Source organism: Manis javanica, chromosome 6 (assembly GCF_040802235.1).
Source record: "Manis javanica isolate MJ-LG chromosome 6, MJ_LKY, whole genome shotgun sequence".
Lineage (NCBI taxonomy): Eukaryota > Metazoa > Chordata > Mammalia > Pholidota > Manidae > Manis > Manis javanica.
In genome coordinates, this window is record NC_133161.1 from 5,439,575 (window position 1) to 5,464,984 (window position 25,410).

Here is a 25,410-nt window from a genome sequence, read left to right on the forward strand (position 1 = left end):
AAGGCAAGGAAGGGGTCCACAACTCACCCAGATGAGCAGCTGTGTGAAGACCACATTGGCCATAGCACTGGAGAGGTGCAGAGCTGTCCGCCCGTCCCCGTCCCCGTAGGTCTCATTCACCTCCTCCTTGGACCCGTGTGCCAGAAGCATTACCAGCAGCCGCAGGTCGTCCTCCACCACAGCCCGGAGCAGCTGCTGCCCCAGCGGCACATCCGAGCTCGGCAGCGGGGCCAGGAAGAGCTTCTGTTCGTACTTGGCCCGGACCCAGCGCTCCTTCTCCTCTCTGTAAGCACAGGCCCGGCAGGGCGTGAGCACGGGGAGGGGGTCGCCAGGCCAGCAGGCGGGGCCAAGGGAATGGTTAGGAAATGACACGAGCACCCCAACGGGAATAAGGGAGAGAGAGAATGTGTCCCTCGGAGCAGCAGAGACAGAATTGGGAAATCAAGGACATGCAGAGGGGCAGTGGGCAACGCAAAGGGTGTGGAAGAAGCAGAAAGGCAGGAACACTAAAGGGAGAGCCCTAGGGGACAGCAGGGACGTGGGGGGCTGAGAGGGCAGGAAGATTCCAGGCAGGCCTCCTGTGGCACCTTATCTGGCCCTGCTGGAACAAAGGGGAGGGCCTGCACTGGGGGCCCACACACTACCCTATCTGCCACCCTTTCTCCCCATCTCAGAGCTCAGGATAGGGCCTTCGCATCACAGAGCGATAGGGCCTTGCGCATGCGCCTCCTGCTGGCCCCCTGACCTGCAGATAACAGCTCAGAAAAGGCCTGTTGTTGTGAGGCGCCTGAGTGACAGGTAGGGGGGAGGGGCACCCCAAGGGGCCAGCTGCCAACAGCCAGTTTTAACCCTTCTAGCATTGTCACAACCACTAGCATCATCCCGACCTTCCCCATACCAGAGCACCGATGTCCCCTTCCTTCCTGGCCAGCTTCAGGGCCCCATCCACTCACCTGCAGGCATCAGGCCCTGGCTTTGCATAGCCATCCAGGGCCCCCTCCCAGACACTGTTGGCCAGAGCATTGCCCATCGCGGTCATGACAGCCAGCAGCTCAGGTGGCCAGTCATCAAGGTCCAGGGAGCGGACCCGGGACAGGTGGGCCCCCAGATGTCGGTGGGTCCCTGAGCACTCAATGCACATCAGGGCGCCTAGGTTCAGGCTGGCCCAGTCTGGATCTGGGTGAGGAGAGAAGGCATCATGAAGCCCACAGACAACCAGAGTGAGACCACCAGGAAAGTCCTCCATGCCCTTTCTTAGCCTACTGGAAGCCTCTCGCAGAGCTTCCTCTAAGCTGCCCCCGCCCCAGGCCCACTGGCCCTGGCACTCACTGGGGGCGTCGCAGTCAATGCAGAAGCTGTTGCCGCGGACTGTACGGACGGCCTGCACAGCCAGAGCTGCATTCTGATTCCCCAGTCGAGTCTGCCGCAACAGGAGACGCAAGGGGTGGCTGGTCAGTCACGAGCCACCCTCGGGTCCCACCCCACTCTGGCCCCTGTGCCGACCTTGTCTTTAGAGCTGCGGCAGCCCTGCAGGCTGGCAAGGATCTGGGCCTGCACGCTTTGTACCCACAGCTCTCGCTCCTCTGCTGTTGAGGCTTCGAAGTGCCACGTCTGCCCGGTGAGGGACACCACCACAAACTCAAAGGACTCTTCTGCCTCTGTGGGGGACAGGGGCATTTACCACCATCAGGGCAGAGCGCCTTGTCAGCACTGCCTTCCTGGCTCTCATCCCCCTCCCCCGACCCCGGCCTCAAGGGCCATGCTTTCCAAGGCAACTTGAAAGAGGAGAGCCAGCCGTATGGAGCCCTCAAGCCTCCTTTCCTAACCACCTGTGGAGCCTGGGTGAAAAAAGACAGGGTACGAGGTTTTATCATCCCTGGTACTGCCAGAATAGATCTGGAAATTAGGGGTGCTTCCTGGAGAAAGAAGGGCTGTGTGTCTGGGGAAGGATGTGATGGGCTGCTAGGAGGCAGTGCTGGGAGATGGTGGGGGAAGGCGGGCGTGGGCACCATCCGTACATGTCAGCTGCAGCCGCCTCATTTTGCAGCTCATTAAACCCAATATTCCTGACTGCGTCAGCGTCAGCGTGGGGCTCCTGGGAGCTGGGCCCCTCCCCCACTACCCAGGCACAGACAGGCAGTAAGGGCAAGTGGATAGGGAGAGGGGAGGTTTTCTCCACCAGCCACCATGTGTGAGCAGACAAGGACCTGAGGACATCTAAAGTGACAAGCCCTGTGAGCTGGACTGTGACCCTAAGCAATGTGATGAAGCTGTTCCAAGCTCTGCTCCCCCAAGTCCCCAAAAGACAGCCACATGACTCTCATTCCCAGTGGTCACCACCCCATGGGTGAGTAATTCCTAACAAGCAGTGTGACTGTTGTGGGGCTGGAGAGACAGCTCAGGTACATGGGAAGGCCCAAGGATTAGCCAGAGGCCAGGCCCGAGTCATCTTAACTCATGACACTAACATCCCCTGGAAGTCCTCCTGCTGGGCTCCTGCTCTCCGGGCACTCTTAACAGAACTGCCTTCTAGGAAAAGAGTACTGGTACCTTTTCTTCCCCCAGGTCCCACCATTTCACTTCACTGTGCTTTCCACATAGGCTTTGAACTACATAATCTCAATCATTTTGGGGAATCTGTTCCCTGATGCAGGTGGACCCCATGCCACAAATGCTGCCCATCGCTGTTACAGGTTGGCTGGGAAAGGGGCCTCTTTCCCGTAGAGGTGATGTCCACTCAGTTACCCATACCCCTAGCCCTGACAATCAGAGCAGAAATGAGAAACTATGCGTAAATATAAGGTAAACTTATTTGGGAGACAAAAAGACTCCAACCACTGAGAAGAGGGGCAACTGAAGATAATTTGGGGTAAACCAGGGAAACAGCACTATGATTAATAAAGAATTATAAGGAAGGTCCTATGGAAAAATGTTTGAGGAGCTAGAATTCCTTAGCCTAAAGATGACTAAGGAGAGACTTAGCCAATCCATACATGCGTATTAAGCACCTATTATGTGCTCAGCACTCATTAAACTCAATGGGTGATACAAGAGACACAGAAAACGTAGGTCCTGCCCACAAGTCTTGGAAGAGCTACTGGAATAGCAGCCTGCTATCTTGTTACCTTCTGTAAGAATAAAAGTAAACTCACATTTTAATAGAAAGGGTTTAAGTTAAGCAGAAGAAAGAGGTTTTCTAAGACACTCAGTTTAGATTACTAAAAAAAGTCACAGGACTACTTTTATTAGAAATTATTAGAAAGTGCATAATCTAATACAGAAAAATGGGGTGTAACTTTTAAGGTACTGTCCCCAAGTTCCGCTGCCCACCTCTTGTGCCCCAGTTTCCCTCTGGGTCCCCCTAACCTTCAGCAGCACTGCTGGGGCCGTCTGGTCGGGGGGTCCCGGTGCTCTTTTTCCGCCGGTGCTTCTTCCGGTTGGAGTGGGGAGATGGGGGAGGCTCTAGCTTGGGGCTGGAACTGAGCACCTCAGCTGGGCCACTGGCTGGTGAGGGGAGAGTTGGAGAAGTGTGGGAAATGGGGAGGGGGGACAGATATGCGTCCTGCCTAGTGCTGCTGGGAGCTCCACCCTGAAATGTCACTGGCCACCCTAGGAGAGCCCAGACCTGATACCCTTTCTCCCAGGAGGCGGGCCTGCCCAGCCTTGGAGGAGGCGGAGAGAGGAGAGGGTAGAAACAGGCAGAGCAGGATAAAGGCGAGTCAGAAAGTCAGCTCTGGCTTCTGCAGCCTGGAGGGGTGGAAGGCGGCCCGGGGAACTCACGGGGAGCTGAAGCCCCAGCACTCCGCACCAAATTTATCCTCAATCACACTCCCCGCTCCTCACAATTAATAGCAGAATTAGAAACAATCAGGGAGCTGCCTAATTACTGTCAATTAGAGCGCGCTAATCAAGCTCCTGTCTCCCACACCCCGCCCGGCGCTCACCACTAAATGTCAAACTTCATTAGAGGCAGACACGCTCCCTCCCTCCCTGCCTTCCTCCTTCCAGACTCAACAGAGGGGCCCCCCCAGGCCAGCACAGGCCTTTGGGACGCTGTCCCTGGGAAGGGCCCCTTGCTCCCCTTCTCAAGCCTCCCGTACTCACTGCCCCCAGAGGGCCTGGGCTTGGGTCAGGCGGGCGCCCAGTTCCTCCCTGCTGTCAGCGCAGGCTGGGAGATAGTGCGCCTACAGGGGTGGGCCTGGGAAGGGTCTTTGGGAGGCAAGTCAGGGGGCAGAGTCAATGCTCCTCAGGCCAGGCCATCCTGCCCAGCCAGGGGAGCAGAGCAGTGGGTTGGCCTGGCAGTCGTGCCCACCTGCTGGCTTCCCGGGGACAGCAGGCGCCCTGGGAGTCTCCCTCTTAACACCCGCACTTAGGAAAGGCGGGCGGAGCTGCACGGTTCCCCTTTCAGACTTCAGAACTGCTAGTGGGATCTTTGGCCACAGGGTTAGGACCAGAAGAAGAGTAAGGGGAGAGGGAGGCACTCACTGAAGAGACGGGAGCAAGAAATATGGAGTTAGAAGAGCGGAGGCGTGAGCAAGGTACAAAAATGGACAAAGCGGTGAGAAAATGAAGAGCCAAAAAGGAAGGAAAGATGGGAGAAAGGAAGAGCTGTCAGCCGCCGAGACAGGGTGGGGCCTCAGCACAATCTGAGGAGGCAGCACGGGCGGGAAAACTACCTTCCTGGAAACTCCCGGGGTCTTGTCTGCAGGACCCCCTCCACCAGGGCGGGCGAGCCGCCGCCTGCAGACCGAGTTTAAAGCCCCCGGCCTCCGACCTCCCTACTCAGCCGCTTCCCTGTCCCCCCGCCGTGAGGCTGATGAGCTGGCTGCACAGGGGGCTGATGGGGATGAGGAGCCGCCACCAGCGCTGCCTGGGGACGGTGGTGAGTGGGCGGGGAAGCTGGGGAGGGAAGGTCTCCAGCACCAGCCGGCCACTAGCAGGAGTCTGGGGACCTGGGAAAAGCAAAGGGGTGACAGGCAGAGAGGGCGCGGGGGGCTGCCGGAGAACGGACCAAGCTTTTACTCCGTTTCCCAGTCTTAGGAGCTGGCCCTGCGGCAGGGGTCTAGCAGGCCCTGGAGAGCTCTGCTGGCCCCTCCACTTGGTCTTGACACCATGCCCGTCAGCTTCCCAGGCCACAAACACTGCTGCCCGGCTGCCCTCCTCTGTCCCTTAACTGGGTCCTGCATACCTGGGGACAGGGCAGCAGCCTCACTCCACTGGTCGGCGCTGGAAACGGAACAGGAGCGCTGGTGCAGCCCCTCGGGATGGGGGCCAGCCCAGGCCGGGCTGCTGGCCGAGTGGGGGGCACCTGGGGGGGGAAGGGTCAGATTGGGAGGGGAGGCCAGGGAAAGGGGTGCACATAGACTTCCCTGGAAAGAGAGCTACGGGTAGAGCTCGAGAAACCCCAGCAGGATACCGACCAAACCTGAGGGGATCTTGGGTTCACTAGGCACCAGCCCAGGCTTACTGGAGACCCAGAGGCCTCACACAGGCTCCCCATCCTTAGGAGGCAGACTTTACACCCATCCTCTCTCCATGAGCATGTAGGGGCATACCTCACCACTCCCAGTGATCTGCAGCCAGAAGTTGGGGGCGTGGTCCTGCCACTCGCATTACCACAGTGGTCCTCATCTGCCCATTGTCCCCAGTCCCTTACCCCTCCTGGTCAGGCCCCTGCACCTGATATTCTAGTCCACATATGCCATTTGCTTTGCCTCAGCTTTGCTGCCATTCTGAGGAGAAATAAGTGTATCAAATTCAAGTAATTATGTCTAATTAGTATTAGTAATTATCCTGTTGGGCTGAAGAAAATTAATCTTTCGTTTCCCATCAGGGAAGAACGGCAGAGCCGAGGGGAACTGTAGGCTCTGAGAGTGCAAGGCCGAGCCAGGGAGGGCTGGCAGTGGAGGAGGCAGGGCAGCAAGCACCCTCAGAGCTCCCCGCCTGGGGAGGCCCATGGGACCAGCCACGGGGCCGCAAGAGCCCCTAACACTTGCAGGGTCCCTTCCCTAAGACAGGGAGACTGAGGCCAGAAGGCAATGGCCACGGGATGCCAGAGGACAGGGGGGCCTTTTGGAGGTGTTTGAACTGAAAGTGGAGGTGCTGGCCAGGTGTTGAGGGTAGTAAGGAGGCAGAGAAGGAGCCTGGAGTTGGACAGAGCTGGAGACAGCAAGTGGCAAACACAGAGGCCTTAAACCAGCCCTGCAAGTGCACGGTTGGGTTTCTGGACTCCTAGGAAAGGGAAGCTCTGAGCTGAAGGCCACTAGAAGGTAAAGGGACAGGTTTGACATCCCTGATGCCCTGGGGACAGTATAATGCTGAAAAGTTGGAGGGCAGGTTTTGTGTTTCTCTTGTATTTGTCAAAACACCCAAAGCAGGACCAGACACACAGTGAGTGCTTATTAACGCACGTGTGGCGCCAACTGCTGGCCTGGCTACCCTCGTTTCCAGTCCCCTCAAAGCAACACGCTGATCCTGCCTTCAGAATCCCTGCAACCCTAGCCCCTGCCAGCTCTGGCCTAACAGGTCCCTGCAAACTTAGCCTTTCTGAGAACCTGCCAGGAAGCCTTCCCGGGAGCACACACAATTCCTAGGTTCTCAGACACCCTGCTTCTCCCCACCCCTCGCCTCCTTCCATCCCCTCCTAGGTTCCGAATCTTACTCCCCACCATCCCTGGCCCCAAAGATACTACAGGACCAACTTCCTCCCCAAGACTCCCAACCCAAAAGCCCGGGGGAGGGAAAGTGCTTTCCCTTTTCTTTGTTAATTCTCCCCTCATTACGCCTGCAATCCCACAATCAGTGTGCACTGTAATTGTCGAATTTGATGCTAATGATTAATGAATTAAACATGGAGCCATCAATTAGTCCTCGGAGGATAATTCTGCATAAAGCAGCGGATAATGTAATTACAGTAACAAAGATAATGAGATGTTAACATCGCCCGGTGAGCGGGAGACATGTGTGAGTGTGCATGAGGTCGGTGTCAGCCTGTGGCGGAGGGGACACGGCCTCGGTAAACGCCATCCATGTGTGCTGGGGATGTCGGTGAATGTCTGTGGGTGCTGGGAGTCATGTGGGTGAGTGTGCTGTATCTCCCTTCTCCATGCACTACTTCTCCTGCCGAGGGTGAAGGCCATCAGGGCCAGGAATGTGACGGGATGTAGTGTCAGCCCAGCTCTCCTCTCGCTACTGCCTTCAAGGAAAGGCATCCCTTCAAGTGCATTTTCACTGCCGCCGCCTCCTCCAGCATGACGAGAGAAGCCCCAACCCAGACCAGAGGCTGCCTCTCGCTATCTGCAGGCGGCTCTGGGAGAGCTCCCGGGGCCCCAGCTGACCCCCAGTCCCTGTCGCGGATGCCAGTGGTTGCCCAGCGCCCTGACCCAGCTCTCCAGGCAGAGCACCAGGGACTGCACATGGCCATCCGAGCTGGACCCCACTCCCGCCCTCCGTGGTGAGTGGTGGTCTACCCCTGTTAGTCTCCTTTGTCCCCTAGAGCTCTCCCTCAGCACAGTTCAAGGGCTTCTTTCTCAACTCAGGGTGGCTAAGGACAGAACATAGCTTTTCAAGTCAGACACACTTCAGTTCAAACCCCAGCTCTACCACTTGCTGTGGGATTTTCCAGAAGTTATTTTACCTTTCTGAGCCTCTTTCCTCCTCCATAAAATGGGGATAAAAATCTCAACTTCACGAAGTTGTCAAACAGGGGCCTGACACAGAGTGCGTCCACTGCGCTCTGCACATCTCAGTCCGCGGATATCAGTGCCCTGTTCTAGCCTCTCCCAGTGTCTCCAAATTGGTTAGCGGTGGCCAAACACACCCTTCAGGGCAGAGTAAGTGCCAGTGCTCACGGCCCTCGCCTGCCTTCCCTTAATCCAAGTCCCCGCAGGCCCTGTCAACATTTTGAGAAGAGCAGTTCTCTGAGGCCTGTCCCACCCACTGCAGGCCCTGGTGCCCAGCCCTGTGTGCCCAGTGCAGCAGCCTCAGCACTGTGATAGGCAGGAGCACCCCATCTCCACAGGCCCTCTGGGGAGGCGGCCCACCCTGCTGCTGAGCTAACCCCTGGGGCAGGGACGCAGCGGCAGCGGCAGGGCTGCTTCTGAACAGCGGGTGCTCGGCCCCAGGAAAACAACATCCATTTACCTAGAACAACATCCAGGATACTGAGGTCTGGGGAGTAAGGGTCCAAACACCAAGGCAGCCCTGGGCCAAGGGGACTGGGTGTGGGACAGCTCAGGAGCCAGCGAGGCCTCGGGTGGCAGACAGAGCTGGGCCAGGAAGGAGCCCGCAGTGCCATCAGGGAGAGCCACCCAGCCTCAACCTCGCTCTCTTGGGCCCCTGCTCTTCCTTCCGGACTGCTGGACATACGGCGGAGTCCGCTCGGCCTCCAGCTTCTCTTCCAAACTCAGTCCTGTCTGAGCAAAGGCCCTGCCTCTCACTGCAGATCTGAGGCCGGGTGAGAGGCTGACCCCAGGCAGCTCTGTCCTCTTCCACCTCCCTACCCACACGACAGCTTGGCTAAGAAGCTCGCCGTGCACGCCAGACATCCTGCCCCCACCAGCACCTTCCTCTGCTCCAGATGTGAAGGAGAGAGGGTCCCAGGACAGCTGGTGCTGCCTGTCAGCATGAGGCTCTCTGGCCCCACTGATCAAATCACTGCCGGGCCGCACACCAGCTATTGACCTCTGTGAACTCTAGGAGGGCAGCATTTTGGCCAACGAGTTTGGCTGAGATGATCCTGAAGTGTGATGTTCGGGCCAAGCACGTTTGGAGCCCTGAGAACCCAGGCAGAGACACCCACCTTCCTAGGCCCCCTTCCCCAGCACTCCCACCCCCACCCGGGAGCCACCTCCTCACCTGTGCCCCCACCCAGCTGTGTGTTACTCCGTTCCAAGGCCAGCCCGTTGGCCCGGGGGCTGGTGCCTGGGGCTGTGGCGGGGGTGGCGCGGGGCAGGCGCTTCCCCGGCACTTTCACTGTCGTCCGCAGCAGGTCGATCTCCTTGCCGTGGATGTTCTGCATGTAGTCCTGGGGGCCATGTGGGAAGACAGATGCACAGTCACGAGGACACGCCCCTCCCCAGCACCGCGCCTCTGGCAGGGGACTCTCGGCGCCTGGGTCTCTCCCCATGTGCTGCCCAGGGTGGGCTGGAACACGAGGGGAAGCTCACATTCTAAAAAGCGGGACTGTGAGACCCACAGAGTATCTCCAAGTCTGGGTTAAACCTAGATCTACTGCCTGAACGTGGCTCTAGGGGCTCTCAGCCAGGAGGAGGGAAGGGCCAAGGGAGATCGAAGGCTCTGGGGCCAAGAGCCGAGACTTGGGAAGATGGCCCAGGAAGCAACACAAAGGAGGCCAAACACTGGACCAGGCTGTGATCTCGGGAGAGTGCCCACGTGGCCACGGAAAGGGACGGGCTCTGTGGGATGGGATCTGAGGAGAGCGCTCACGTGGCCGAGGAAGGGACTGGCTCCATGGGATACAGAAAACTGGGGGCCCAGCTCTGGGTGGCTGGTCACCCACTACTTCAGCCCTGTGTTCAGAAGCTCCCATCCCCACTTTGGTCATCAAGAACTTCTAAAGCCTAGAATAGTCCCATCCTTAGAGTGGTGCCTGACACTACATACTTGTTGAAGAGTTAAAGGGAAGCCTTTGATTTTTTTCTGCTATTCTTGGAAAAATAGAGACAGCTCCATGGTCCCACACGTACCAGTGGGTGTCCAACAGCAGTAATAACCATCATCCTTATCACATCACCTGCCCATCCGGGCCCCAGCTACTCAGTACCGTCACTGAACACTGTAGCTGTATTTCATATATTGCCTCACGTAATCTTTACAACACAGTGGTGGGTGTTTACTCTGCCCATTTTACAGCTGAAGAAACAGGCTTTCAAAGGTTAATCTGTCCCAGTTCACCGTCCTCAGGCGGCAGGGCCAGATTCAAGCTCAGGCTTTTCAGATTCTCAAGGCTGTGCACCGAGGCAGGTTTCCTTGACCCTGGAACTCACCCTGGCTTCAAGTCAGCACCTGGAGGGCCCTGGAAGTAGAGAAATGGGGAGGGACTCGGAGAGTGGGAGCCACTTGGTGCTCTGACCTTCCCTGCCATCCCTGCCATGATGTAGGCCTGGGAGCACCACGGTGGAGGGGCAGCAAGGGCTGCATGGCACAAGCTGCCATTTTAAACGTAGCTTGGCCAGCATCCCAGCTCTCCCCACTGCTTCTGGCCTCTCCTTCCAGACTGCTGACTCCCACTCCATGCCCGGATCACAGGTGAGATCCTCGGCAGTCCCCAGCTAGTGTCCTTGATAAAATGTGGCAAAAACTCCTTCCTGAAAGCAGAATCTGGGTGGGTGGCACCGACTTAACTGTGAACAGAGTTTCAATGATCAGACTCAGAAATCAGTTCCTGTCCTGCCCTCAGGAGCATCCAGAGAGATTCCCTGTAAGCCAGCATGCCTCACACCTTCACATCCTACGGGCCCGGCCTGCTGATCGTAAGCCACGTAGGAGCATCAGACTCGGATCTAAAGCATTCTACCTTCTCACCTTTTAGCTTTTAGAAAAAGGGACAATGTCCTCTGCTTAAAAGAGCAGATGGGAAATGCTTTTTTGGAAGCAGGAGAAGGGCAGGGGGCAGAGCAGGGGCGTGGGGGCTGCCCCTCTCTCTGGGAATGGCCAGACATCCAGTAGACAGGGGTCACCTGGCCTTACAAAGTGGGAGAGGCTGACCCTGTGCCCAGCCGGGAAGAGGGGCGGGAGCAAGGAAACAGCACCCAATGCCAGCCTCCCTCCTGCACTTCTGCTGTCAGGCTGGAAGTCACCTCGGGACAGGCCATCAGGGGCCTCAGGGAGACCCGTGGAGGGGAGGGCTAGTAAGCTGGCCTCAGCCGGGTCTGGCCCCAGGGAGTCCAGGCCTGACCTGTAGTCACCCTGTATTCTCCAAGCAGCCCTGACACCTTCTTGGGCAAATGACCCTGCAGGACTGGAGGGGCATAGCCGGCCAGGGGGAATGTGCCCCACAAGTGTGCACCCAAGGACAGCTCCCTTCCTTCCAGCTTTGGCTGTACCTCTGCCCTCTGGCCACCACCGTGGCCTCTGTAAGGGAGGGTGCCAAGTGCCTGGCCTCAAGCACACCCCACCCCCAGGGTGCATGCCTCAGGTCTCAGAACCACAGTGCTTCACTGAGAAGTCGTGGAGAGAAGCCTCTGTCCTGGGAGGACCCTTCTGACAAGCCCTCGCCCCCACTCTGCTGTGTGCTGCCCCCACGCTGAGCCTCGCCATGGTACCTGGGGAAGAAACAAGCCCAGGACCTCCCTGTCCCACAAGTGTCCTGTCTGTCTGCCCCTTCTCCGCAGTCAGCCGCAACCCCTCCCTCCCAGCCTGCCACCACAGGCCCTCTGGGCTTGCCATCAGCCCAGCGTCCAGCATGTGACTTCACTGTCCGGGACCACCCCACCCAAGCCCCAGCACCCACTGGCCCGGCCTTTGCACGCATCCGCTACCCCATCCCCACAGACAACTCACATCCCGGACTGGCTGTTCCAGACAACTGCCAACAGCTGGCTGGGCCAAAGGCAGCTGCCGTCCCTCTCCTGGGGGAGGCCCGGGCTGCTCTAGTTCACAAGGAGGTCACAACAGCTGCAACTGTTTCCAGGCCCCACTGCAGCCCTGGGACGCCTAGGCTGGGACATGGTGGGAGAGGCTGACCCTATGCCAAGTTCAAGAGCTGCATGAAGGAACTTGGTTCAGAGCCGAGGAGCAAGAAGGGACGCAGGGGGCAAAGACTGGCCCCGTGAGCATCTCTGACCACACTGGACAGGAGCTCCTTGAGCCAGGGCAGGCCAGCGCCCATGCGCTCTGCTCTGTGCCTGTGCCAGGCCAGCCCCAGGGCCAAGCTGAGATGGAGCCTGCCCCGGGGGAGACTGTGGTGAGGAGCTCCAGGAGCAGCAGCAGGGACAGGGACTTCGGGGGCGGAGCGACAGTGTTTCCCTCCGTCAGCAGAACGGGGAGCTCACGGTGGCGGTGGCAGCGGCTGCTCAGGAGAGCGGTCACCGCGGCTGCCTTTATTACCCACCATCAAACAGCAATTTCTTCCCCAGCCTCCTCGCTAATTACCCAGCCAGCGTTCTCATCTCGTTTTATTACTGGAATTAACAACGAGTTCAGAGCGTGGAAAGCTATTAAGATGTGTGATTAAGCCACATTCAATTAGTTTCTACAAACAATTTAATTGATGTTGCAGATAGAATTAACAGAAGGTGATTGTGTGAATGGCTCCGCTGGCTGCAAAATGGGGGAGGCTGTGGCGGGCTCTCTTGGGCCAAGAAAGGACCAGGCGCGAGGCTTGAAGCTTACCCACTGGCCCTTCCTCCGCACGCACACCCAGTCCCTCCGGCCCAATGGCCTCCGTCATCAGTAGGTGAGCTGTCAGCCTGCTCATGGTCTCAGGCAAGAGCCACCCCTGGGAGAGCAGCCAGACCAGCGGAGAGTTCCGGGTGCCCCTCTGGAGTTGGCGCAGGTCCTCCTCTGCCCAGCTCCCCAACACAAGGGAGCCTCCAAGGGAAGCCGGGAAGCCCACAGGGAGGGGGGTACCTGCTCACTGCTGGGAGCTGAGAAGCCTGCTCCGGTTAGCAACGATGGCAAAGGGGAGAGAGAGGCAAGCAAGCCGGAGACACAGGAGTGCAGCAGAAACCAGGAAAGGAACCATGGAGCAAGAGGGGCAGATGGAGTGCGCGGCCCGCGCCAGACAAAAACCTAGACCCCCGCTCCTGCGGCTGCACACGGTGACCCTTAGCATGGCCCTGACTTGTACTCCCACTGCTCACATCACATCTGGGTCGTGTCTTCTGAGTAAGAAGAGATGGGTCTACAGGCAAGGGTGTTGCCATCTACATGTGCCAATTCCTTCTGGCATCCAGTGTGGAGGAAGGACATGCACTTTGACCCCAGAGTCCATGAGCAGCCAGAGGAGAGCTGACGGATGGGGAGCTCAGGCTCTCAAAGGACCATTCGCCCAAACTCTTCACGATGTCCTGTGGCTGGGACAATAAGAGGGAGGCTGCAGGGGCTGAGACTGGGGGGCTGAGCCAGCAGAGCCACCTGCCTCTTAGATTCACTTTGCAAGAGAGCAAGGACAGGCCTGGGCACTCCTGCCACCTAGATCCTGTGCCAGGCCCTGAACACACTAAGTTACACACAGGCCAAGAAGCGCAGTGCCAGAGGGATTCTGGGGAGTCCAGACCCCCAGCCTGGCCCAGGCAGGCAGGCAGGCCCATCAGCTCCCTCTGCCCTCCTACCTGACTGCAGTCTGGGCAACACCTGCCCCGATGTTAACTCTCCTGCAGCTTTCTCAGCCAGCCCCAAAGGGACATGCTCTCGGCAGGGCAGAAAGCCTCGGGGTCCAGGTCTTAGGTCAGCCACTGACTGGCTGGGTGACTGGTGATTGAACAAACCCTGCCAAGCCTCTGCCCTCCAGTTTGGTGAGTGTCAACAAAGAATTCCCTCAAGCATGTGCCTTTCCTCCCTAAACCAAATCCAGAACCAAGCACTAGACAACACCCAGCATTTTCCTCCATGTCCTGAGACCCCTTCACCATCCCTCTCCTCCGCCCTGGGCTTCCACTAGCTGAGGCATGGGGACAAGCATAGAGGACGGAGCACAGCACCTAGCTAGGGCACCACCCAACAGAAGGAACAGGTAAGGGTGCAGCAAAACGGGGAAAGCAAAGCCCCCACACAGGTAGGAGAGACGGCGGTGCTTCAGACAGGCAGTTCCCAGCTCCCCAGGCAAGATGCTGCCTAAGCAGAGAGCACATGCATCCTGTCTGGGGTCTGGGGGGTGAAAACACAACCAGTTGAGAGTTGGCAGACTCGGGTGTGCGCTCACAGCCTTGGCCCGTGACTGGGTGCGGTGGCCCCTCGGCCGCCCTCAGCTGGGAGATCCTGGACCTGCAGGGTGCTCCCTGACCTTCTACGGCACTTGCACCTTACTCAGGGCCAGTGCTCCTCCGAGCAGCCTTGGCGGCCTCTCATCATCTCATCATCTCAGCAGTGGGACCAGGTCTATAAGTTGGTTGGAAGGTACGTAGGGAGAGGATGGCGCTGAGGAGACTTCGTACCAAATACCCGAGTTGTATGCTGGGTGTGCCCTTCCTCCACCCCCAGCAGCCTGGCACCAGCCCCTGTGGAGGAAGGGACACCAGTAGGGAAGAGTCTAACTAGTGTCCCCTAAGCTAAGGGCAGGGGCTGGGCTCTGGCCTGACTGCAGACAGGCTGCCCCCTGGCTCTTCCCAAGACAGGCCTACGTGTGTTCTCAGGACCCAGTTACGGCCAGGCGCCTCTTGGGTTGGGCCTCCCTGATACCTTGTGCAGATTCAAAGGCAGGCGAGGGACCCTCGGAGGCAGGCCCTGGGCCTCTGGGCCGGGGTGGGGATGGCCCACGTGCTGTGCCTGAGGGGCTTCACAGGAGAACTCATTAGCCCCGCAGTGGGGTGGTGACAGAGATGGATTCTGGTGACAGCTGTGTGCTGGAGCCACGCAGTGAGGGGAGGCGAGGAAGGAAGGGTGGAGGAGCTGCCCCAGGGGCCACTCCAGTCATTGCAAACCCCCCACCGGGGCACAGGCCACACACCCTCCAGACCCCTCTGCCCACTAGCGATGCCACCCCCACCCTCCTTTCCCCAAGAGGACCTGCCCAAGGCCCCTTGCCATGCTCAGCAGCCTCGGCTGAGCTGACCTCTCGCTGTCCATCACCCAGGAGCCCAGAGATGCCCACTAGTGTGGCTCCACTAAAGACAATGGGTTGGCAACACTGGCACCCCCAACTTTGGCCTGATTCCACGAGATGGGCCCAGTCCAGCTCTTAAAATGACTAGAATGTAGGATATCGAACCCAAGTGCACACCAGCCTAGCCTGGGGTGACCATCGCCAAGGGCAGGGCCACAGGTGAGAGCTGTAGCATAAGCGCTCACCTGGGCCTGGGTCTCGGGGTCAGCAGCTCCCAAGCCACCAAAGTGATGCCCTTTCTCAAGGGAAAGTCCATTTGAAATCAAGGGTCTGCCTCCCTTCGGCCCAGGAGGCAGCAGTCAGTGCACATCCTGTCTCCCATCCTCTGCCCTCTGGCCCTCCTCATTCATGCCCCCAGGTTCGCTCCTCCCCAGGGCTCAGCCACCCCCCTGCACTGGACTCACATGCAGGCTGGGGTGGTAGGTGAGCAGCCCGTTGTCACACAGCGTCACGTACTTCTTCTTCCACTCTTTGTTCAGGGACTTGCCACTCCGCTTCAGCAGGATGCCCTGAGGACAGAGGCCAGATCAACGTCAGGAGCCAGGCCCACAAGACCCTGTGACCTTGCCTAGCCTGTGCCATTAGGTAGCACTGTCCTGCAGCTCCCACCCTCCCAGGCCGAAGTGCTTATCTGAGCAGAGAAGCCATAAAGGACTCAGAAGCCTTTCACAGAGCCAGGCAGTCCCTGATCACCCTCCAGGAAGCAGCCAGGGGCCGCCTCTCTAGTTACTGGGACCACTGTCCGGGGTGTCTCCCCTGGCTGGCGGGAGGGTGCTTAGACGCTCACCTAGCAGTGGCGCTCTTACCTGCTCATCTCCAGGACAGGTGAGACAGTGGCCTAAGACCTCGGGAGGGCAGCTCCAGAATAAGGCAGAAAATCCCCTGACTGCCCCCCAGAAGGCTCCAGCCGCCCCCAAGGCAGGCAACTGGGACCCAGTCGTACAGCAACGCAAGCTCCCATGTTCCACTAAGCCCCTCCAAGTTTGATGAGCGTGAGGGCCCCGTACAGGCTGGGGTTCTGGCGCTTTGTCCTCTATACTCTCAGCACCAGGACGATGCCTGACACAAAGGAGGCACTCGGGAAACATCGCGCAGACAGGTGGGAAAAGCCAGCCGAGACTGCAGCTGTCAGATGCTGCACGTGGGAAGTGGACCCCTCAGAGGGCGGAGCTCAAGCACACGGAGGGCAGCAGCCTCCCCGCCTGCCTTGCGGCTAACCCCCAGTGATGCGTCACCCACCCGGGCTCTCTCTGAAGCAGCAGGCAATGGGACAACGGCCGGGCTTGGGGGCTGGGCTGGGTGGGAGGACTAGCAGTGTGCAGGCGGCAGAGTCCCAGGACAGGACCAGGGTCATTCCCTGTGGCACCTCCTCCCAAATTCAGGCGGGCTGAGAGAAGCTCCAGTGCTCCCCAGAGATTCCTCAACAAGACTCCTACAGGCCGAGAGCCACAGCTGGACTGGCATTGGCTGGGGAGAGCCAGGGAAGCGCCCGAGTCTGTCCCAGTGGTGTCGGACAGGAGGAGCTCTGAGACATGGCCCTGGCAGGCTTCTCCTTCAGGGAGGGCCTACCCAAAGCAGGGAAACAGGGATCAAGAGATTCAGGTGTGTGGGAACGGGCCATCTCTCTGTCACCAGTCATAGTCCCAGGGCCCAAGGGTGGGGCATAACCCCCACTTCCATTACATATTCTCCTCTAAGTTCTTGCAAATAGGAGGCTCAGCCCTAGAGGGATGCGAACAGCCAACAGGTGGTGGCATTTCCTGCCTGATCAACCCCCGAAATAGAGACTGAGATGGAGGTAAGCAAAGGCCCTAAATTACAGTCTCCCAATTCTCAAGATGCCCCACATCCTCACTACGCATCCTTCCTTCCCTCAGTCTCCTCCTCCCACTGCCCCAAAAAACAAATGCCACTGAGAGAGGCATGGCCACAAGATTGCAGTTGGAGTCCTTGGCTATCTGGGGACGACGTAGCCTGCCCCCTGGTCCCCCATCAGTCACAGACCACGTCCTCACAAGCAGCTTCTGAAGACAAGCGGTGATAATGGAACCTTCACCAGACAACATGGTGCCTGGAACATTCCGGAAAGCAATCAGGACCCTACCTGGTGGTCTGTGAGGGAGCCTTGGTAGCCTGCCTCCCGGCATGGCCTCTATCCCCGTGCAGGACAAGGAACCCACACAGCTGCTCCCCTGAGGACACCGACTCTGCTCCCCCGCCAGGACAGCCTGGGGGGGCTGCCCGGTGGCTCACCTGGTCCTCGTCTCACTTCTCCCCTTATGCATCCTCACCACGGGACAGCCACACTGGCCTCTGCTCTCAAATCCTTCAAGCCCGAGCCCTGCCCACCCTCCCCTGTCCTCCTCTTCATCCAGTTCCAGCCCTTCCTCCTGGGTCCAAGACGAGCTCCTGGTCAAGGGGAAGGGAAGCCAGGCTCTGCGGCCCCTCCTGCCTCCAACCAGCCTGTAACACCACACAAGTCCTGTCACTGCCTGGACCTCGGCCTCCTGGGTCGGGGGAGTGTGCAGTCACGTGTGTCAAAGCAGGAGCCAGAGGCTGCCCTTTCCCACCTGAACTTGCTCCCGCCTTCACCTGGGTCCCGACTTGGGACAAGCAGAGGAGCCCCAGCCAGTGGTAAAGACCAAAGATCCTGGCTGGGCTCATTAGCAGGGCTGTGGAAGGGGCAGATGGAGAGGGGAGTGCAGGTGGCCAGGGACCCGACCTTCAGGCCGCCTCTCACCTGGCAGAGCCCACCACCAAGGAAAGCTAGGCCTGGAGGCCTGCCCACCCACACTGCCTGCCCCTCTCATGTCTCCAGTTCCAAGGAGGGAGAACGAACTACAGGGGTTTTTGCTCCCCTCCCTGGCCGGCAGGCTGCGCACGGCAGAGCAGGAAGCAATCTGGGGCGGAATGGAAGCGGTGCGGAGGCGACAGCCCCCAGAGGACCTGTTCCCGCCGCCGCCTCCCTCCCAGCTCCGCCAGCCGGCTTAATTGCGGAGTCCGGATTGATTGGGAATGCAAATGGCAACTGAATGCAATCTCCACTCCCAGCAGGAGCAGGGGAGGGGGAAGGAACGGAATGGGGGGAATGGGACAGGAGGGCGGGAAAGGGGCTGGACAGGCCCTGGGCAGCAGGGAGGTTGGTGGGGGGGAGTGTGAGGAATGGCTGCTGGACGGGGAGGACTGGAGAGCAAAGGACCCCGGTGCTACAGGGGCACACCCCCAAACACCTGGTACCATCCCTCTGTGGCAGAAAAGCACAAGCCTAGGTACCTGCCCCCAGCCGGCAGCTCTAGGCAGGGTGGGCTGCCCTTGGCTTCCTTCCGGGCTCTGTCCATCCTACTGAGGGTCCCTGGGGTACAGAGGCCTGTAACACCCAAACAACCTAACTGACCCCCCACTGGACCAGAACCCCAGGTGCAAGTTGACAGGGCTTCATCCTCCACACCACAGCTTCCTTCCCCCTCCTTCTGTTCCCATTCAGGGACCAGGCGGATTAGCTGGCACCCCAGACAGGGAGGGAGCATCTGAGGCTACACTCATCTCAAAGCAAGGGCCCCAGGAAAATGGTTCTCTTTTACTTATGAAATGTTTTACGTGTGTCTGCACACACAGACAGCACCCACCCCAAGAGCAGGAAGTGACAGTCCCCTGCTCAAAGCACATCCAATAGTGTGAGGCCCAGGGACACACGATCACACCATCAACAGGTTTGTGGAGCCAGATTCTGCACCCACACTTGGGCAGGAAAGAGATGGGGTACTAACCACACCTCTCTCAGCCCCTTCAACCCCAGGACGCTGACCCAACTAGGGTAACTCCTGCCAGACGGTGATGACATTTTGGGGGGCGGGGCGGTGGGGAGGGCGTTACTGAAGCAAAAACAGGACACAAGAGATGTGTCACTCCATTTGCCCTCTGGGACCCTGGCACACTTCCAGGCTCTGTTCCACATGCACCTTCACTGCAGGGTCAGAAAACCCCAATCTTAACACAAGAATCCTGGTCACATTGCTCATGGGCCCCAGAAGCCCCAGCCGGGAAGGTCGAACAGGAGCACAGGGCCCTGGGCCAGGCCAAGCTCTGGAGCTCCGGCCATATCTGTCTTCTCTGTGGCCAACACCTGACAACATGGCCCCTGCAGCCATATCCTGTGGGTACAGAAGACTAACCACCAGGCCATCCCTGTGGGCACCTCGGGTTAGCAGCTCTTGCGCAAGCTCAGAGAGATGCCTCCCTGCTCTGGCCCACTCCCCCAGCAGTTCTGGAGCCCTGCCCAGCACACCACCATGTTTGCACAAAGGTGCCCCCTGTCATTCAGTGCCTTTTCCCAGCACAGGGACCCCTGAGAGGATCCAAGCTTCGGGCAGCCCAGCCCTGCCAGGCAGACTCAGAAAGGACGTGGTGGGAGGGAGCCACTCAACTCAGGTTTTTTTTACAAACGTAGATAAGATGTGTCAACAAACTTAGAGTAGGACTAGCCCTTGGTATACTCTTCAGTGAGCACGCAAGATACGTTTTTCCGAGTTCTCTTCCTTTTCTGGGAGGAGGGGAGGTAGGCGGGTGAACCCAGACTCCCCTCCACGCAGCGCAATTCCCGAACCACGGGAGAGCCGCGGAAGACGGCGGGTGGCTCTCTGCTGCCCCCCGGTGGTCTGAGGAGGCCCCGCAGAACCCAGGGAGGCCCCGTGGCTCAGCCCCGCCACTCTCCCGGAAGGTTCCACCTTCTTAGCAGAGCCTGGCGGGGTTGCTCGCCTCTTACACCATCTCCTCAAGGCCTGGGAAAGACTCCTCTAGCGTTTCCCGGGAGGGGCTCTTCCCAGCTCCTCTCCCGCAGAAGGGAAGGGATTGCTGACCTGTTTAATTGGGATGGCCCGACCACTCCCGATACTGTCCACCTTGCACTCGGCGGCTTTTTTCTCCCGGTCCAAGTCAGCACCCTTTCGAGACTGGAAGAGAAAATAAGAGGTGCGTTACAGGGGCCAAGGGGCCAAGGGAGGCAGCTGCCCACCTGGAGCCCCCAGCCCTCCCCGCCTCCCTCCTCCTGGGCAGGCCCTAGCAGTGGGCGGGGCCGGGGCGGCGGGACCGGGAAGGAACTGAGACCACGAGTATTCCAACGGGTTTATTCTTACACACGGCACCATACAGAGCAGCACAGGTCACCGAGCCGGCCCGCCCCTTACAAAAGAGCAAGGACACGAAATACCAAGGGCGCCAGGAGCGCGCAGCCCAGGGGGCTGGGGCGCAAGAGAAGGGAGGGGAGAGGAGAGGTGGCCGGTGAGGCTGGGGGGATGGCTGGGAGCACAGGGCGCGACAACGGGGGACAGCAAAGTCCAGAAGTGAGAGGGCGGTGGCCCGTCTGCAGCACAGACACCACACGGCACGTTGCACCGAGCACATCGGCGCGGCCCGGGGGGCACAGTGGATGGAGAGAGAGAGGAGAGAGGCCGGAAAAGGCCCTGCGCCCCCGCCGGGCTCCTGGGGCAGAGCCCGCCCGAATGCGGATCCTAGGAAATGGGGAGGCCAAGAGAGGGGGAAGGCAAGCGCGCGGCGGTGGCTGTGGCGTCCGGAGCGGAGCAGCAACGGCAGAAGTCCATGCAGGAGGGAGCAGAGGAGGGTAGGGGCGGGAAAGCTCCCCCCGGGAGCGGCTGGGCCGGGGCGGCGCTCGGACGCCCCGCCCCTCTGGGCCTTGTCGCGCTGGCCTCCCTTCTTCTCCATGCAGCGAGCCTGGCGCAGCGCGTCCGGCCGGGCCTGGTCCCCGGCAGCCCCCCGCCGCGGGCTCCAGCGTTCCTAGCCTTCCCTGGGGGTGGGGGTTAGTTACAAAGATTCCTGTGGGTCTCTGGAGTGGGGAGCACGGCGGCCGCTTCTCATCTGAGAGCAGTCCCAGGGCCCGGCCCGCCTCCGGCCCCGCACAGGGGAGAATGTCCAGAGGTGCTGTGTGTCACCACCTGGTCTTCTAATTTGGAAGGAGTTGGAAAGGCCTTTTTGTTGATGAAAAGTTGGAAACAGTGGCACATATCTGCAAATATCGAAAGAATAAAGATTTTGGCAAGTTATACTCAAGCCCCGCACAAGTTGGTCAGCACTGGTGAGGGCAGAGACCCAGGTGCCTGGGGAGAGGCAGCAGCGGGAGGAAGAGGAGGAGGAGGCGGCGGAGATGGAGAGGAGACGGAGGAGGGGCCAGAGGCGGGCCAGGCAGTCCATCTCAGCCAGGAATGTCCACCACTAGGCAGGCAGCGGGCCCCACATCTCTCCTGCTCTCCCAGGCTGCCAGGAGCCGAGGGCAGAGGCAGGGGGCAAAGGGCTTCAGCTGCAGCACGGGGGTCCAGCACAGCCAAAGGAACAGAACTGGGCCAAAGGCTGCCGCCCGCAGCTCCACCATCAGCGCCTGCCCTGGGCCTCTTCCGGGCGCCACAGCCTCTGCCCCTTCGGCCCAGGGAGGAGGCAAGTGGATAGGACGGCTGCCACTGGGTCCCCAGACAGAAGAACAGGCCAGGGGGTGGTGTGCAGCCTGCCCCTGTCAGGCTGGTGAACTGAGAGGTCCCCCAACCACCAAGGGTCCCTGGGAGCCCCGAGGGCACCCCCCCAGGACAGGGTAACTAAAGGAGTACATGATGCATTAGGGGGACTAGGGATGCCAGCGGCCACATCCAGCAGGAGGGTCACAAGGGCACCAGCCACAGAGCAGGCATGGCTCTGTTGGAGTGGATAATGAGGGCAAAGGGGTGGCCTCAACAGCGACGATGAAAGGGGGAGGTCCTGAGATGCACCCCTAGAGACGGACATGTCTTGAGGCTGCCTCAGGGACAATGGCGCAAGTGAGGTCACCATGGAAACAATGGAAAGGAAAAGTAAGGTCGCTACAGTGAAGATGGAGAGAATGGAGGGGCCCAGAGGGAAGGCTTGCCATGAGCACGCGCAGCAAGGATGGGGCAAGGAGCACAGCAGAGCAGGCAGCAGAGCACGGGCAAGAGCAGGAAGGCGCTGTGGCGAGGCTGTGAGCTGGGCATGAGTGGTGGGCAGAGAGGGAACAGCGTGTCCTGGGGGTTGCAGGACGCACAGTGGAGGAAGGTGGGAGGCTACGAATGGTGCTGAGGGAGCAGGTGCCAAGGGCACGGATGGCGGTCACTGCAGACACAGGCACCAAGGGCTCAACAGCGTCAGCAGCAGCAGGTGTGGGCACAGGCAGGCAGCCCGAGGCGCTGTGTGGTGCAGTGGGCACAAATAGAGATGGGAAGCTTCAAGTCCGGGCAGGGTCAGGGCTGGGGAAGCGCGATGCGCAGCAGCGGCTGTCAGCAGAAAGAGGGTCAGTCAGCATGGACGGGGAGGGGCACATGGCAGCCACGGGGAGGACAGAGGCAGGCAGACCAGGCAGAAGTGAGCTGAGCAGGCAGAGGAGAGAAGGAATGAACAAGGCCTGGGGAGCACAGCTCTGTCTGGGCAGGGTCCCCAAGAACCTGGCTGGACATGGGGCCAGGCTGAGAGCCAAGCCCTGATGCTCAGAAAGAGGTACACAGAGTGACGCAGAAGGACAGAGCGATCTGAGAATCCACACGGGCAGCTGACCCACCTGTGTCTGACCCAAGACTCCCAGAATGGTCCAGCCAAGTCCTGGCTGGAGGGAACGGGTCTGGAGGTGGGCACTGTGTGTCAGAGGCGGGGCGTGGAGAGGGCAGGCTCAGGGTACCTGGTTGCTGAGGGCTGGGCCCCTAGCAGTGGAAGGCACAGGGCGGCCGGGGAATGACGTTTAAGGTCTGACGAGAGAGGACGAGCCTAGGGGCACTGAGGCAGGGTGATGAGGCCCAGGCTAAGACCAGGAGGCCTGGGGAAGGATGTCTGAGCCTTTGTTAGACGACCCGACCCGACCTGACCCTTAGTGATGGGTGGGAAGCATGCTATAATGGGAAGAGCGGGAATGCAGACTGGGAGGCCTGGGCCCGGGTTCTAGCTCTGCCAGCTAAACCTCCCTGTAGCTTGGGGCAAATGACCTCGGGTCATTCACAACTGTGGACACACAGGTGTTGGGTATAAAGATCCCTAGAGCTGGCCAAGAAGCCCTAAGGGATCAGGGGGAGGGGCGCCAGTGTGCACAGCAGGGCAGGAGGGTCCATGGGGCTACACTGAGGACAGCCCCTGGGGGCTGCAGCAAGAGCCCAGGCATGGGTGAGGACATGGGAAAGAGCTGCAGGGCTGTGTCTGTGTGGAGGGCAACCCCGACAGGGCTGCCCGCCGCGCAGCTGTCCATGGCTCCTGCCCGCAGCCTCCTCGGGGCAGGCTCAGCCCTGCCTCTTCAGTGCGGCCTGGGCCACGGGAGGAGGGTCGGCAGGGACACATACCGTGAAGATGTTGGAGCGCCGCTTGGACTGCTTGCGGATGGGTGTGGGGGTGGAGGAGGCGGCGATGGTCTCGATGCGGAGCTCCCGCTGGCTGATGCTGGGGGTGGAGGGGACTGAGGACGAGTAGTCGCTGAAAGCGCTGCTGCCGCCATTCGTGGCCTAAGGACAGAGAGGTTGCTGAGGGCGGCTCAGGGGTGGGGCTGGGGCAGGTGGGCACCAGGAAGCCCTGCAGTACAGGGACCTGACTGGGGGCTCATGATGCAGTAGTGGGGCTGCTAGCTCCTAGAGGGCACCGAGGGGAGAGGCAGCATGGCCTGGAGACCAGCAAGACCCAGAGGTCGCTGCAGGCTGCCCCACTCAGGCCCCAGCAGGGACACTTCTGGGAGGTGACTCAGGGCAGCACTAGCAGGTCAGACTCAGTGACAGAGGCTGGAAGTGAACAAACTGGACTCTTGGTTCACAGGCGGGCCTGGCACCAGGTAGCAGGACACCCTGGATGAGCTGTCCAGTCAGTGACATGTGCCAAGGATACAGGAGGCTGGGGTGGGGCTCGGGGTGCTGGGGGAGGATGAGGTTTGCTTCTAGGCAGTGTGGGCAGTGTGAGTGATGGGGAAGGGACCAGGGAGAGCCAAGGCGAGGGAAGAACAGAGCTAGGACAGGTATCAGCGTGCGCAGCAGATAAAGGACAGACAGGAAGGGAGAGAAAGCCAGGAAGGACCACAGGACAGAGACAGAAAGCGCAGGGCAGCGTCTACCCCGGGACTCCTGCAGAACCATGAGGCCACCTCCCTAACTGCCTGTAAGCCTTCTCTAAGTAAAGAAGGTGCACCCCCCTCTCCCACAGTCTCCATGAGCCCTCAAATGGAGAAAGGAGCAAGAGGCCAAGCTACCACTGCTTGGCAGTCAGAGCCCCGTGGCAGGGCCCACGGCACAACTGAGCCGCACACACCCTCCAAGCTATCGGCTGAGGCGAGTTGCTCAGCTATGGTGAAGACCTATCATTCCTCCGTTATCCCACACAGGGACACTTACAGGGGACTCCCTGCCGGCTCCGGGAGGGCTAAGGGGAGCAGTCTCTGCAAGAGCAGCCAGCAGTCAGGAAGCCAGTGGGCAAGAGCAGGCCTTGGAAAGACAATAGCCCTTGGCAGAAGTGACTGAGAGTGAGAAGGGCATCTGGGATGGCCCCAGGCGTCCACAGAGTGGGGACGGAGTGAGGAAACGCAGTTCTGGAAGGAAGTGCTGGCCCAAATGCCAAGGGCCAAAAAATACCCAGGCAGTAGGCCTGGAGGTAGGCGGGTATCCAAGCACAGTATGGAGGGATGCTGGCAGGACCCCTCGCTCAGAAACACCCCCCACACACACCCCACACAGCACAAAAGCCACTGTCCCTGCAGGGCAAGTGCTGTCCCCCTAGATGCAAACAGGAGGGCGACAGGTGAGGAGTGGCAGGCCTGACTTCTGTCACAGGCTGATCCCAAGAAGGCCTATGAGAACTCCTCTGGGCCTCCTGAGCACGGGTCAGTGGCAAGCAGTTCCCAAAGACAGCTCTAGCCGTGCTGAACCCAGCCAGCGTACAGGCGGCCTTGGCTGACACAGCTGCGGGGCAGGAAGAGCGGTGAGCAGAGCTGGGCCACTAAGCAGGAAGGCAGTACAAAGGGTGTAGATGAGGCCAGGCCCATGGTACAGCTACAGGGAACTCAGGCCAGTGCTTTCAAACCGTCTGCAAGGCAGGAGACCAGACCAGGTGGGGACAGGCAAGCAGACAGACAGCACGGTGAGGCAGGGCCACGCACTGGGAGGCGGGGAGGCTGGCCGCACCTGGTTGATGTGCACGGCTGGGATGGAGGTGGCGGACACGGCCGAGTGGCTGGGGGAGTTGGGCAGTGACTTGCAGGGCCCGATGGCCAGCTGCTGCTTCTTCCGCAAGGCCACTACCTTCTGGGCCACTGCAGAGGACAGCAGAGTCAATTACCCCTCTGGGGAGAAGGGAGAAGCCCAGCTTAGAGCCACCCCCCAGAGCACACAGCACCGCTGGCCAGAGCCTTCCTGAGCCGCATGCTGGGGGAGCCGACCCGCCTGGCGCCCAAGTTACCATCCTGGAAGACGCGTTCCACGTTGAGCCCGTAGGTGGCACATGTCTCATAGTAGGTGCAGCGCTTCAAGTCTGTGGAGAGCTTGCGGGCCCTGCTGTCGTCGATGACCCGGGGGTTTGCAGCACTGATGGCATCTGTTGGGGGTTGGGGGGGCATTTGTTCAGCCTGCTGAGTAGCTGGGGCCTCTGCAGGGAGG

At 59.8% G+C, this 25,410-nt stretch overlaps 1 protein-coding gene across 8 annotated transcripts in view; it reads right to left on the reverse strand.

The window, feature by feature from the left end:
• Positions 1-25,410, reverse strand: part of AGAP3 (ArfGAP with GTPase domain, ankyrin repeat and PH domain 3) — a 50,449-nt gene that overhangs the window by 861 nt on the left and 24,178 nt on the right. For 2 of the 8 annotated variants that reach the window (XM_036999418.2, XM_036999416.2), the window contains exons 6-17: positions 25,214-25,348; positions 24,940-25,067; positions 23,122-23,280; positions 19,642-19,734; positions 15,190-15,294; positions 8,857-9,025; positions 5,189-5,308; positions 3,367-3,504; positions 1,504-1,658; positions 1,330-1,420; positions 954-1,176; positions 28-283 (exon numbers count right to left, since the gene is read on the reverse strand). In XM_036999418.2, coding sequence (XP_036855313.2) covers positions 28-283; positions 954-1,176; positions 1,330-1,420; positions 1,504-1,658; positions 3,367-3,504; positions 5,189-5,308; positions 8,857-9,025; positions 15,190-15,294; positions 19,642-19,734; positions 23,122-23,280; positions 24,940-25,067; positions 25,214-25,348 — 1,772 coding nt within the window. Of the gene's footprint in view, positions 1-27; positions 284-953; positions 1,177-1,329; positions 1,421-1,503; positions 1,659-3,366; positions 3,505-5,188; positions 5,309-8,856; positions 9,026-15,189; positions 15,295-19,641; positions 19,735-19,892; positions 20,805-23,121; positions 23,281-24,939; positions 25,068-25,213; positions 25,349-25,410 lie in introns of those variants that run through there. The other 6 variants (XM_036999420.2, XM_036999419.2, XM_036999422.2 and 3 more) reach the window with 4 other exon arrangements.